The 15127-nt window shown below is 42.6% G+C and overlaps 1 protein-coding gene across 24 annotated transcripts in view; it reads right to left on the bottom strand.

Moving 5' to 3' along the window:
- The window catches only part of KIAA1217 (KIAA1217 ortholog), an 850426-nt gene that overhangs the window by 322400 nt on the left and 512899 nt on the right, over nt 1-15127 (bottom strand). For 23 of the 24 annotated variants that reach the window (XM_054436086.2, XM_063669656.1, XM_063669658.1 and 20 more), the window contains one exon: nt 10955-11238. In XM_054436086.2, coding sequence (XP_054292061.1) covers nt 10955-11068 — 114 coding nt within the window. In that variant the 5' untranslated portion in view covers nt 11069-11238. Of the gene's footprint in view, nt 1-10954; nt 11239-12439; nt 12490-15127 lie in introns of those variants that run through there. The other variant, XM_063669657.1, reaches the window with a different exon arrangement.

Genomic DNA, 15127 nt, shown 5'->3' with positions numbered 1-15127 from the left:
TATTTCTATATGTTTTTGAGGAATAGGTAGTATTTAGTTAAATGTAGTTAAATGAGTAACTTCTTCAGTGGTGATTTGTGAGATTTTGGTGCTATTATTATTTGCTGTGCGCACAGTATACTAGAGTTCTTAATTGCTAAAAAATTTATGTCCTTTACCCCCAAAAGTTTAGGTAAGAAACTGCTCTGAGGCTGGGTGCAGTGGCTCACGACTGTAATCCCAGCACTTTGGGAGGCCGAGGCGGGTAGATCACGAGGTCAGGAGTTTGAGACCAGCTTGGCCAATATAGTAGAAACCTTGTCTCTACTAAAAATACAAAATATTAGCCAGGCATGGTGGTGGGCACCTGTAATCCCAGCTACTCGGGAGGCTGAGGCAGGAGGCTTGCTTGAACCCGGGAGGCGGAGGTTGCAGTGAGCTGAGATTGTGCCATTGCACTCCAGCCTGGGTGACAGTGCAAGACTCTATCATAAAAGAATAAATAAATAAATAAAATAAAAATAAAAAAAGAAACTGCTCTGTAAACTCATATTCAGTCATTAGTTCACACAACTAAGTAGCTGCTTCTACTAAACATGGCTATTCTCCCATCATTTCGCCATTGGATTAGAATAAATTAATAGCTCTGAAGAGGAAATTCTTAGCTGAGTCTAGTTCCACTTCTAAACTTTTTACTTACTTATTTGTTTACAAAACATGCCTAGTTTTTCAAAACATACACTTCCTACAACATTAGCTTTTTATCCAGACCTTCACCGTGGCCAAAGGCTGAGACTTACTGAACAGTGTATAGTATAAATGTGTCTTTAGTTTCAATTAGCTTCACTTTTCAGCCTTCGTCGGCAGGTACCTTCATAAATATAGATGCATATATATAAATTTTGAATAGACAGATATAGATCAGAGCCAAGACAAATATGACAGATGCATATCTAATGAATTTGGAGTTTTTCACACATAACAGAGGGTAATACGTTTATTCCCCGAGGTATAAACTGACTCCCTGAGATCTACAGCATACAGCATAATCCATGCTGGAGTTCTGCAATTTGATTTGATACAATTAAGTTCATCAAAAATAAGTCACAAAGACATAGATGCCATTACTTATAGATAGAAATATCTGTTGCCTATGTCCTGAATGGTAATGCCTAGGTTTTCTTCTAGGATTTTTATGGTTTTAGGTCTAACATTTAAGTCTTTAATCCATCTTGAATTGATTTTTGTATAAGGTGTAAGGAAGGGATCCAGTTTCAGCTTTCTACATATGGCTAGCCAGTTTTCCCAGCACCATTTATTAAATAGGGAATCCTTTCCCCATTTCTTGTTTTTGTCAGGTTTGTCAGTGTGGCGATTCCTCAGGGATCTAGAACTAGAAATTCCATTCGACCCAGCCATCCCATTACTGGGAATATACCCAAAGGACTATAAATCATGCTGCTATAAAGACACATGCACACGTATGTTTATTGCCGCATTATTCACAATAGCAAAGACTTGGAACCAACCCAAATGTCCAACAATGATAGACTGGATTAAGAAAATGTGGCACATATACACCATGGAATACTATGCAGCCATAAAAAATGATGAGTTCATGTCCTTTGTAGGGACATGGATGAAATTGGAAATCATCATTCTCAGTAAACTATCGCAAGAACAAAAAACCAAACACCGCATATTCTCACTCATAGGTGGGAATTGAACAATGAGAACACATGGACACAGGAAGGGGAACATCACACTTCGGGGACTGTTGTGGGGTGGGGGGAGGGGGGAGGGATAGCATTGGGAGATATACCTAATGCTAGATGACGAGTTGGTGGGTGCAGCGCACCAGCATGGCACATGTATACATATGTAACTTACCTGCACATTGGGCACATGTACCATAAAACCTAAAGTATAATAATAATAATAATAATAATAATAATAATAAAAGAAAAAAAAAGAAATATCTGTTAATATGTTTATATTCTGTATAAATGCCAATGACGTCATTGTACAGATAAATTGCTAGGTATAACAAAATTGATAAAATAATCAATTACATTGGGAGAGCTGATGAAACAAACTAGAGCAGGAAGATTTTAGTCTTAAGCTAGATTCCACAGCCAAAACCTGAATACAACAAATATCCCAGTGGGTACTAGAACCAAGAAGCTACTATGAAGCGAAGTGACATATGCCACTTCCAGGCCAATATATTTAAGAGCGTGTATACAACCCATCAGCTCTGTCTCTCTCTGTCATGGTGACCTGGAATCCATGTGTTGAGACGGCGTGATCGCAAGAGGGAAGTAGCCAGAATTCCTAAGTCATTGTGAGAGTAAGATTTGCATGTGTAAGGAATAAAATGTTTCTGTGTCATACTAGAAAATACCACAAATATTAATAAATCACAGGGTTAATTTGTTAAGTAGCATAATCTATTAGGTTGGTGCAAAAGGAATGGCAAAAACCACAATTACTTTTGCACCAACCTATTAGACAATCCTGATTAATACATCAGCTTTAAGACATGCTTCTCTTTGCAGCTTTCTTATGATAACTTATATTTGATTTGTTGTTGTTGTTGTTGTTGTTGTTGTTTTAAGAAGGGGTCTCATTCTGCTGCCCAGGGTGAAGTGCAGTGGTACAATCACAGCTCACTGCAGCCTTGACCTCCCGGGCTCAATTGATCCTCCCACCTCAGCCTCCCAACTGGCATGAGTCATCATGCCCATCTAATTGTTGTATATTTTGTAGAGTAGGGGCTTTCCCATGTTGCCCAGGCTGGTCTCAAATTCCTGTACTTAAGTGATCCACCTCAGCCTCCCTAGGTGTTGAGATTATAGGTGTGAGCCAGCTCTCCTGGTCTCCAGAGCAGTTTCTATACAAACACATTCAAAGGAGGGGAGGGTTGAGGAGGGGACCCTAAGGAGGCCTGAGGGGCACTCAGACAGCAGCAAAGCCCTGGTCTGATGGGAGAAAACAGAAGAATGACCTCTTGGCCTCACTGACCCTGTTTCAAATGCTCATATTGGCCGGGCACGGTGGCTCACGCCTGTAATCCCAGCACTTTGGGAGGCCGAGGCAGGTGGATCACGAGGTCAGGAGATCGAGACCATCCTGACTAACACGGTGAAACCCCATCTCTACTAAAAATACAAAAAATTAGCCAGGCGTGGTGGCGGGCGCCTGTAGTCCCAGCTACTCGGGAGGCTGAGGCAGGAGAATTGCCTAAACCCAGGAGGCGGAGCTTGCAGTGAGCCAATATTGCGCCACTGCACTCCAGCCTGGGCAACAGAGCGAGACTCTGTCTCAAAAAAAAAGAAAAAAAAAAATGCTCATATTGGTGTTCATTTTCTTATCTCCTTATTTTTGCCCCCTATAATGTTCATGTTAAAGAATAATCCCGGCCAGGTGCGGTGGCTCACACCTGTAATCCCAACACTTTGGGAGGCTGAGGCAGACGGACCATCTGAGGTCAGGAATTCGAGACCAGCCTGGCCAACATAGTGAAACCCCGTCTCTATTAAAAATACTAAAAAATTAGCTGGGTGTGATGGCAGACCCCTGTAATCCCAGCTACTTGGGAGGCTGAGGCAGGAGAATCGCTTGAACTCAGGAGGCAGAGGTTGCAGTGAGAAAAGATCATGCCATTGCACTCCAGCCTGGGTGACAGAGCGAGACTCTGTCTCAAAATAATAATAATAATAATAATAATAATAATAATAATAATCCCTTTACATCTCTCTTACTCTTTGTTGGACATGTCAGATTTTTTAGGTTAAAATGTTATTATTAGTTTCTCTTATGATCTGATAACATCAGATAAAAGAATCCACATAGACTAACTGAAACCACAAAGTAGATTCTATACACCAAGTAAGTTAGGTAGAAATTCTGTGAGTAACTGGCAGTAAAGATTGAAAAATTAATTTCAGAATGGTTTCTGAGACTAGGAGTGGAAAGTTGGTTTCTGCAGGTGAGAAGCCATCAGACATCTATTCATTAGTGAAGACCTAAAAAATAGCATTTCCAAACTGTGCAGTTACACAGCGACCACAACTGTGAGGAATTGCTGGACTACAGATCTTTCTGAACTCAGAGTTTTTAAAAGAAGCAACTTTCTTTTTATATAAAATACAGATAGGAATCTATTTCCTATGGTTATTGGTTATTTAATATGCTCTGGAACGGAGTAAGATTTGCCTTTATTTATTTATTTATTTATTTATTATTATTTTTTTTTGAGATGGAGTCTCGCTCTGTCCCCCAGGCTGGAGTGCAGTGGTGCAATCTTGGCTCACTGCAACCTCTGCCTCCTGGGTTCAAGCAATTCTCCCGCCTCAGCCTCCAGAGTAACTGGGACTACAGGCGTGTGCCACCACGCCCAGCTAATTTTTTGTATTTTTATTTTTTTAGTAGAGAGGGGGTTTCACCATGTTAGCCAGGATGGTCTTGATCTCCTGACCTCGTGATCTGCCCGCCTCAGCCTCCCAAAGTGTTGGGATTACAGGCGTGAGCCACCGCGCCCGGCCAGATTTGCCTTTTTAAAGAAACGGCAATGGAAGTCATGTCTATGGCTCTATTGCTTGACCCAACGTGATGTATACGAGGTCAACAAACTTTGGAAAAATTAGAGGTGGAAGAAAACCTTGAAAAAAACCAGGTCCATAGGCCCATAATGAAAGAAAAGACCATAAACCAGAAATTATTATTATTATTTTGTTTTTCTTTCCTGGAGACCTCCTCTGAGGACAGGAAATTCCGGCCCTGGTTCAAATGTTGGCTTCTTAACTTAGGGGAAAATTACTTAGCCATTCCTAACTTCTTAGTTAAGAAATCTCTTCTTTCTGACTGCTCAAACTGCAATCAATCATTCAGTTCTGTGGCTCTGTACCCCTTCTCTATCTGTACCATCTATCACATTCTAACTGTATTAGAAAGAGTGGCTCATTCCTTCACGCAACAGAAATTTTGGATCTAGCCTAAGCTAGGTTGTGTAGTCCTTTATATGCTGAGTTTACAGAGGCGAAAGAAGAAATAGGTGGTAAGACAAGGTTTCTACCTTCAGAAGATTATTCTAGGTGAGAAAAAGAAATGTAAAAAAAATATGTAATGCAACCCGATTAAATGCTACAATGTAAGTACTGCAGTACTGCAACGTTATGACCATCTCAGAAGGCATGACATCTGGGCTGGATCTCGAAAGACTATTCTTTATATGTGAATGCCTATTTCTTTTACTGAATTGAAGACAGGGTTAAGTCTAATGGTTTGCATTCTTCTCAAATACCTTTACCATGGTAGGTGCCAAATAAATATATATGGGATAAATAAATAAAATATATATGAATACTAAGCACTGAATGAAAGAAAAATACCAGTTTCAGAAATGTAATAAAGTTATTCTTTAACAATGGAAAAAATTAACCTCTTCAGGTGCTCAAATATTTGTTGACAAAAAAGTCAAGTGAGGCCAGGTGCAGTGGCTCATGATCCCAGCACTTTAGGAGGTCAAAGCAAGAGGATCGCTTGAGGCCAGGCTTTGAAGACCAGTCTGGGCAACACAGCAAGACCCTGTCCCTACAAATAATTTTAAAAACTGGCCAGAAGTGGTGACATGTGCCTGTAGTAGCTACTCAGGAGGCTGAGGTGAGAGGATCACTTGAGCCCAGGAGTTCAAGGCTGCAGTGAGCTGTGATCACGCCGCTGCACTCTAAACAAGAGTAAGATCTTGTCTCGAAAAAATAAAAAAGTCAAATGATTGGGCCAGGCATGGTGGCTCAGGCCTGTAATCCCAGCACTTTGGGAGGCCAAGGCAGGCAAATCATGAGGTCAGGAGATCGAGACCATCCTGGCTAACACAGTGAACCCCGTCTCTACTAAAAATACAAAATATTAGCTAGGTGTGGTGGCAGGCACCTGTAGTCCCAGCTACTCGGGATGCTGAGGAAGGAGAATGGCGTGAACCTGGGAGGCGGAGCTTGCAGTAAGCCGAGACTGTGCCACTGCACTCCAGCCTGGGTGACAGAGTGAGACTCCGTCTCAAAAAAAAAAAAAAAGTCAAATGATTTTAAATACTAATTTTAAAATAAGAGCCTCTGATACTCTTCTTTGGGAAACTAAAAACCAGAATATTATCACGCTAAAAGCTGCCAGTGAAACAGTAAAAGATTCCATCGTTGTATTTCTCAGTGCTCCATGATGTAGATACTATTGCCCTTTGACAAACGAGGAAACTGAAACAGAGAAAGATTAAGCCATTAAGGTCGGGTGCAGTGGCTCACACCTGTAATCCCAACACTTTGGGAGGCTGAGGCGGGCAGATCACTTGAGTTCCAGACCAGCTCCATCTCTACTAAAAATACAAAAATTAGCTGGGTATGGTGGTGCACACCTGTAATCCCAGCTACTTGGGAGGCTTGAGGCACAAGAATGGCTTGAACCCAGGAGGTGGAGGTTTCAGTGAGCCAAGATCGCACCACTCCACTCCAGCCTGGGTGACTGACAGAGTGAGACTCTGTCTCAAAAAAAAGAAAGAAAAAAGAAAGAAAGATTAAGCTATTAGCCCAAACCATAGAATTAGCATATTGTGAAGGCTGGATCCTGATCAGTCCCGCCTGCCTCCAGAACCAAGCCCTTAGTTGCCGGGCAATGAGGCTGTACAGCCTGACTGCCCTGCACAACTAAGGTTATGCTGATAAGAGTCCTTAACGATCACAGCTACTATTATGCAGATCAGCATTATGTTGCAATAAGGGCCACCCGCATTTTTTGAAGACTGTAGAAGGGAGTTAAGGTGACCTCTTAGCCTTTCAATAATTTTAGACTAAAGGAAACTCTTGACCAACATATTTTTTAAAGACAAACAGAAGTTTTGCAACTGTGAATCTTCCAGTGTTTGAAGTCAGATTTTGAAACATAAGGCATGCTCTCATTCTTCATATGTTTAATAGCAGGAAATTAGAACCTAGATTTTCAGTCGGGTATGATGAAGCACTCCTGTACTCCCAGTTATCTGGGGGTGGGTGGGGTGGGTGCTGGGTGCTGGGGTAGGAGGATTGCTTGAGCCCCGGAGGTTGAGGCTGCAGTGAGCCATGATCATGCCACTGCACTCTAAGCCTGGGCAACAGAACAAGACCCTGTCTTCCAAAAAAAAAAAAAAAAAAAAAAAAGAACCTAGATTTTAAGAGATTTCATGTTAGATGGCAGATACATCATTTTCAACATCTTATTCTCTATCTTGCTGATTGGCTCTCTTCTTATCAAGGATACTTCTCTGAGAGGAAGCCAGAAAAACAGCCACCAGAAGAGCATCTGGTATTAAGAGCCTCAGTATCTGGAGGAGAGCATCAGATGTGTGTTATCTGACTTCCTTCTTACAGCTGGCTGTGTAATCTTCCTGCAAAGGAAGCCTGGGATAATCCATACTGAGAAGGTCCAGGAGGAACAAATGGCATTGCAGAGAGGAAGACAGGAAAGAGGAAATGGGTGGTAGGAGAAAAAGAGTGGAAAAGGCAGAAGATGAGATCATGTCTACAGCAATTTCATAGGCCGTGTCTACACTGATCTCTGGTGTTTACAATGCTGGTTGGGGTTTGCTTGCAGAAGTGCAGTGATAGTGTTACGGGCGTTTGAACCAGAACAACTCCATCTTAAATAGGAGCTAGGTAAAATGAGACTTACTGGGCTGCATTCCCAGACGGTTAAGACATTCTAAGTCACAGGGTGAGATAGTAGCGCATCACAAGATACAGATCATAAAGACCCTGCTGATAAAATAGGTCACAGTAAAGACGCCAGCCCAAACCTACCAAACCAACATGGCCACAAGAGTGACCTCTGGTGGTCCTCACTGCTACACTCCCACCAGTGCCATGACAGTTTACAAATGCCATGGCAATGTCAGGAAATTATCCTATACGGTCTAAAAAGTGGAGGCATGCATAATCCACCCCTTGTTTAGCATATCATCAAGAAATAACCATAAACATGGGCAACCAGCAGCCCTCGGGGCTGCTCTATGGAGTAGCCATTCTTTTATTTCTTTACTTTGCTAATAAACTTTTGTCAGCACGGTGGCTCACACCTGTAATCCCAGCACTTTGGGAGGCCGAGGCAGGTGGATCACCTGAGGTCAGGAGTTCGAGACCAGCCTGGCCAACGTCGTAAAACCCTGTCTCTACTAAAACTACAAAAATTAGCTGGGTGTGGTGGTGCACACTTGTAATCCCAGCTAGTGGGGGGCTGAGGCAAGATAATTACTTGAACCTGAGAGGCGGAGGTTGACGTGAGTGGAGGTTGCAGTGAGCCGAGATCGCGCCACTGTACTCCAGCCTGGGCAACAGAGCGAGACTCCGTCTCAAAAAACAAAAACAAAAACAAACAAACAAAATTCTTGCTCTCACTTTATGAACTCACCCTGAATTCTTTCTTGTGCGAGATCCAAGAACCCTCTCTTGGGGTCTGGATCAGGACCCCTTTCCTGTTAACAAGAGAATAAAAATGTATACATAGATTCACGCATTAAAATCTCTCTCCTTTTGGAGGATCAGCTTGGAGTACAAAAGAGGCAGAAAGACAGAATGTGACTTGTTCATCCCTCATTATCCAGAGAAGGGACAGCTGGCCAGCCATGGCAGAACTAGCAATGTATGTAACAGCAGATCAGAGCTTGAGAACACCAAAATATATTAATTACTCCTTTCAACCTTAATTATAATTAGGCTCCCCTTGTAATTGTTTTAACCAAAGCCACCATTATTACAGCAATAGCAATAATTATAACACTACAAATAAGAAGCGTAACAATAATCATTATTTTTGACATGGAAAAATATACCATTTTTGACAGGCCAATATTTCTCAGCAAAATTGATACTTTTGTTTTAGAGACGGGGTCTCATTTTGGGGCTTCAGTGATCTTCCCACCTCAGTCTCCTGGAAGCTGGGACTACAGGTGTGTGCCACCACACCCAGTTAATTTTTTGAAAATTTTTTGTTGAGATGGGGTCTTGCTATGTTACCCAGGCTGGTGTCAAGCTCCTGGCCTCAAGTGATCCTCTCGCCTTGGCCTCCCGAAGTGCTGGGATTACAGGCATAAGCCACCGTGCCCGGTCCCTTTTTAAAATTATCAAAAAAATAATCATTAGCCCATCTTTACAGCAACAAGGATTCTTGTTCTTTTCTCCTCTTCTGGGTTTACTGACTGTTGGAAGTGTGAACAAAAAGCAAACATGAAGTCCATAAAGCACGTTTCATATTTTTAGCCACTTAGATAATGATTCCCTAGAAGAGAAGGTTGAATTTAAGGAAGAATATGAGATTGAGAATAAAGTATAGATTTCAATTATTCGGGCTGATGCCAATCTCCATTTCCATGGATAATCAAACGCTGAGTGAGTTAGACATAATTTTTGCACCTAACTGGGAAGACAGCAGACTGAAAACACTGAGCTTTTTCTCCCTTGTGTGGAAATCGGTATCATCCTGCCCTCCTTCTCACCCCCACCCATCACATATATGGTTAAGTGCCTTCTGCTTCCTTCCCTACATTCTCCATACTCAAAGGTCAATCCGATAACACGCCAATGAGGTCAGTAGAGGAGGCCTCATATCTCCTGTGACCCCAAACCTGCTCTATCTGCTAAAAGTAATTGCACACAGCCAAGAAACAAAAACATCCCTAGCCACATTGGGTAATGTCTGTGTGGCTGTCAGAATAACCAGAGGAAACATGTAGGTGAAGAGAGAAAGCTAGCACAAAGCAAGGCATGCAGAAGGAGCACATCTGTGATTCAAAAGAAAAAAAATGCCAGGCACAGTGGTTCATGCCTGTAATTCTAGTACTTTGGGAGGCAGAGGCAGGAGGATCACTTGAGGCCAGGAGTTCAAGACCAGCCTGGTCAATAGAGGAAGACCCCGTCTCTACTACCAAAAATAAAAAATGAGCCAGGCATGGTGCTGCATGTCTGTAGTCCTAGCTAGTCAGGAGGCTGAGATGAGAGGATCTTGAGTGCAGGATTTCTAGGCTGCAGTGAGCTATGATCGCACTACTGCACTCCAGCCTGGGTAATACAGCAAGAATCCATCTTCAAAAAAAAAAAAAAAAGGCCGGGCACGGTGGCTCACGCCTGTAATCCCAGCACTTTGGGAGGCTGAGGCCGGCGGATCAAAGATCAGGAGTTCGAGACCATCCTGGCTAACACGGTGAAACACCATCTCTACTAAAAATACAAAAAATTAGCCGGGCGCAGTGGCCGGTGCCTGTAGTCCCAGCTACTCAGGAGGCTGAGGCAGGAGAATGGTGTGAACCCGGGAGGCGGAGCTTGCAGTGAGCTGAGATGGCACCACTGCACTCCAGCGTGGGCGACAGAGCAAAACTCCAGACTCCATCTCAAAAAAAAAAAAAAAAAAGAAAAAAGAAGAAGAGCAGAAACAAAACCCTAATGTCAGCTTTTTAAGGAAAAGGAGTTACCACAAGTCTATATCTGTAAGCTCTATTTTACCCTGAAAATAAATTTATGTAGTTGTATATTCAATCATTCGCTACTTCATTCATTCACAGTGCTAAGCACTCCGTGCTTTCAGGGTACACAGTAGTTGGTGCCATGCTTTCCTCAGTAAATAATACCCCTTCATTCCCTGCACTTTAGATGTGTTTAGATGTGTTTGTGGTTGAACTTGGGAACACTCTTTTGGGGAACTGCATGCTCTCTAGGCCCTTCCTCTCTGGCCTGGCCTCCTGTTCTCTTGCTGTATTGGCAAAGAAGACCGAGCTTGCAGGCAGAAGTTTTCTACACCTGGCTTCCTCCTCCCAAGGCCCCAAAGAGATCCAGAACAACTAAATAGTACGCACAGTCCACTAAGCTATCCTTCACCTTTTACAAAGAAGGTAAGTTTGCTTTCCTCAATGTTCATTAAAGAGCGAGCTACACAAGGAGAAATGAGAGCGTATTTGTACCTGGTCTCTCAGCCTCTCTTGGTGACCCATGATTGCAGAGGCGTGGTGGGGGTACTTCTGCTTCAGATGTTCTAGGAACGCTTCTCTCTTCCGATCCATCTCAGATGTTTGCATTCCCAGTATTTCCTTGGAACTTCGGGGCCCCCCTAGGGTGTGTCTCCTTGGGATATTGCGGGAAGACTTGGAAACTGAACCACGACTGTTTCCATTAGAAAGGCGTTCCTTGGTTCTGCGGCATTCTGCATCTTCTGGTGATGTTACATGCAGATTGCCTTTGCCTTGTTCTGAAAGACAAAAAGATTCGGTTCACAATTAATGATTTCACACTAGAAGTCTCATTTGCAGAACACCAAGAGGGTCTGCAGCAGTTGTTAATGTATGAATGTTAACTTCGCAAATCTTTTTTCTTTTTCTTTCTTTTTCTGCTTTGCAGCAGTCGGGAGAAAATCCACAATCAAAGAAATATGAAAAATCATACTTTAGAAATAAAGATGTTCATTGGGCATGGCGGCTCCTGCCTGTAACCCCAGAACTTTGGGAGGCTAAGGCGGGAGGATCGCTTGAGCCCAAGAGTTTGAGACTAGCCTGGGTAACATGGTGGACCCCTATCTCTACAAAAAATTAAAATTAGCCAGGCGTAGTGGTGCACGCCTATGGTCCCAGCTTCTCGGGAGGCTAAGAAAGATGACTGCTTGAGTCCAAGAGGTCAAGGCTGCAGTGAGCTATGATCGTGCCACTGCATTCCAGCCTGGGTAGGTGACAGTTGTGAGACCCTGTCTCAAAACATAAAAACAAGAAAACCCTCAAGAACACTTGATTAGGCTACTTGTGTGCAGGCAATATGGTTATTCCTTATCCTTGTCTGTAATTATAGAAAGAGTTAATGCCAGTGATTCTGATTATTTCTGTATTTTTAGTAACAGTTTCATTCCGGTAACAGGATTGTTATATAAGCTCAGTCGGGTTTCTGAAACATTTGCTTCATCACCAAGAACAAAAATAGCTATCACCCTGTACGTAAGTAATTATTGACACATGTGAACCATTTGAAAATTTTATTTTCTCATATTGGCATAAACCAAGCAAGCATAAGAATATCATCAGAAGTAACAATCGAGGGCTGGCCAGGGTGGCTCACGCCTGTAATCCCAGCACTTTGGGCGGCGAGGTGGGTGGATCACGAGGTCAGGAGATCAAGACCATCCTGGCTAACACAGTGAAACCCCGTCTCTATTGAAAATACAAAAAAATTAGCGGGGCATGGTGGTGGGCCCCTGTAGTCCCAGCTACTCGGGAGGCTGAGGCAGGAGAATGGCGTGAACCTGGGAGGCGGAGCTTGCAGTGAGCCGAGATCGTGCCACTGCACTCCAGCCTAGGCGACAGAGCGAGACTCTGTCTCAAAAAAAAAAAAAAAAAAAAAAAAAGTAACAATCGAGGGGTTATAAAGTAAAGGCTTAGACAAATTTTACTTGAGGTGGACTTTACCTAAAACACAGTGAAAAGGAAGAGCAATGGTATGTCCTGATAGCCTGGACCTAAGACATCCTGCCTTCTGAGCTGGCTTTGAAGGGACAAGTTGGTTTCTGCTAAGAACAGATCAACCAAGCCATACGATGTCAATGCTGAGAGTGGGGAGCACGTAAAGGGAATCTCCATTCATCCTCGATGGTTGGGAGATGGAGTGTCAGGTATGAATATTCCAGCTAGCTGAGAAAAGAGAGTTACTTTTTTAAAAAAACCAGTAGATTAGGGAGAAAAAGTAAAACATTCAGAAACACTTCAGGAGTTAGACAGGTTCTCTTCATGAAGTCAGGCTCTTCATGAAGAACAGTTCTTATCATACAGTATTGCTGATAGGCAGAATAATGTTTCCTTGTCCACTGAATTCCCTGGAAAAAGTACCAGGCTGGGTCTCAGGAATCTTGGCTTTAATCCGGCATTTAGAACAAATGATGTGACCTCTCTCGGTCTCATTCTCTTCGTGAATAAAATGAAGATGACTGAACTAACATTAGGTATGCAAACAGCCTCCTACCTCTAAATCTTTTAAAACTATTCTAATTTTTTAAAATAAATTTCCAATAGAAGCATATTTGCCAATTATTTATCTTTACAAGTTAAGTGCAGAAAAATACAGATTTAATATTTGGGAGTTCTGCTCAGTTGAATCCCAGATAAACAGAGAACCAATCCTTCACGCTAGTTTTGCAAAGCAACAGGTGTTGGGAGTCTAGGCATAAACCAATTTCCTTAAAGCAATGTGACCAACACTCTTTCCCTTGTCTTTGCCTAGAAAGATCTGTGTATGGAACTCTAGGTATAGATGCCTGTTGGTTGGGCAGAGAAAATATTTTAATCTCAGGCTGGTTTTCCTGTTCCAGTCTTCTAACCCTTGATGTGTGTTCTCGGAATAATTCTTCTTGTTTACCCTTCGATTCTCATTACATTGCTAATTATAGCATCTCCATCAGACACTGATGGGGAACCGGAGGAAAAGCACAGCCAAATTAGTCAATTCTTCTACTTTTCATTCGTTTCAGCAGTAAGTTTACAAGGAGAAGAAGATGGAACTATTGGTTTAAAAGATATTGGGGGCTAAACTGTCATTTCATTTATTTAGGTTGCCCTTCCAACACTTAGATTCACATCATGGCTGCCTTTAAAATGATCTCTTCCTTAATAATATAGAAATAACAGGATCTACTGAACAAAGCTAGATGCAGAAAACGCTATCTCTCAGGTTAATAAATACCTGTGCAATCTGAAGAGGTTTAGCTTTATCTGTTGAGTGCTGTGCATGTGTTTCATATCAGCCAAAATTGTTGTATACTTGATATAACACTCTTGCTTTTTTTTTTTTTTTTTTTTTTTTTTGAGAAAGGGTCTTGCTCTGTCACCCAGGCTGGAATGCAGTAGCATGATCATGGCTCACTGCAGCCTTTACCTCCTGGGCACAAGCAATCCTCTTGCCTCAGCCTCCTGACTAGCTGGGGCCGCAGATGTGTGCCACCACATCTGGCTATTTTTTTTTTATTTTTATGTATTTTATTTCATTTTTTACCTTTTTTTTTTTTTTTTTTTTTGACACACAGAGTCTCACTCCATCACTCAGACTGGAGTGCAGTGGTGCGATCTCAGCTCACTGCAACCTCTACCTCCCGAGTTCGAGCGATTCTTGTACCTCATCCTCCCGAGTAGCTGAGATTATAGCCGCGCGCAACCATGCCCGGCTAATTTTTGTATTTTTAATAGAGATGGGGTCTCACCATGTTGGCCAGGCTGGTCTCGAACCCCTGACCTCAAGTGATCTGCCCGCCTCAGCCTCCCAAAGTGCCGGGATTACAAGTATGAGCCATCACACCCAGCAACACTATTGACTTTTAAGTGGAATTTGAAGATTAGTTTTGACATTATTAAGAAAATATATTTTAAGTTATCCAGGACAGCTAGATGAATTAACAGGACTGAGCCTCTGGAAAGGTGATTTCTTATGCAGGCATAACACACATCTGTCTACATATATACATACAGCCATACAGATAAACATCCATGCATGTCCAACGGCAACAACAGGGCAGAAAGTCGCATTCTGCCTTACTATGCCGCACAGGCTCATATGATCTATTCTGTTTCATCCAAAGAGCATCAAGAGAGGTCTAGACAGCCAGGACAATAAACCCTCTTTCTTTTTTGAAATGAGTTGGGAAGGGAGATGGAAGGGGAGAGTTTTGGGGGTCAGAGCCAATCTTCTGTCCACATAAATCTTTGAGCAGCCCTGACTTACTGGACTAGACTCATCAGATCCCTGTTTTTTTCCTAGCACTTTTCACCTCATGTTGCTTTTCCATTTTTTCTCTTTCTTGTGGATTTTTCTAAAATATCTCCAGTTGCTTAGCAAGGATTGATGCGATTTGGAGGAAAGGTACAAACGGCATCAACCACTAGCAAGGCTAGAAGGCTCAATGTAGCCACTTGGCAAACGTCAGATTGCCTTCGGAGCTCAATCCTTCCTTTTGTCTCAGTTTCATGCCTTGTGCCTTCCACCCAATGCCCGGTGCTCTAGCATCCTGTCTGCCTCCCCTCCTACCTCAAGGCATCTGCTCTCCTGTCACCAGCACTCAGAGCCACCTAACGCCACTTTCCACACAAAGGCACTTCACCCACATCTGTAAC

The sequence above is a fragment of the Pongo pygmaeus genome, chromosome 8 (assembly GCF_028885625.2).
Source record: "Pongo pygmaeus isolate AG05252 chromosome 8, NHGRI_mPonPyg2-v2.0_pri, whole genome shotgun sequence".
NCBI classification, from domain to species: domain Eukaryota; kingdom Metazoa; phylum Chordata; class Mammalia; order Primates; family Hominidae; genus Pongo; species Pongo pygmaeus.
Note: the sequence above shows the minus strand (reverse complement) of the source record. Positions and strands in the feature narration are given on the sequence as shown.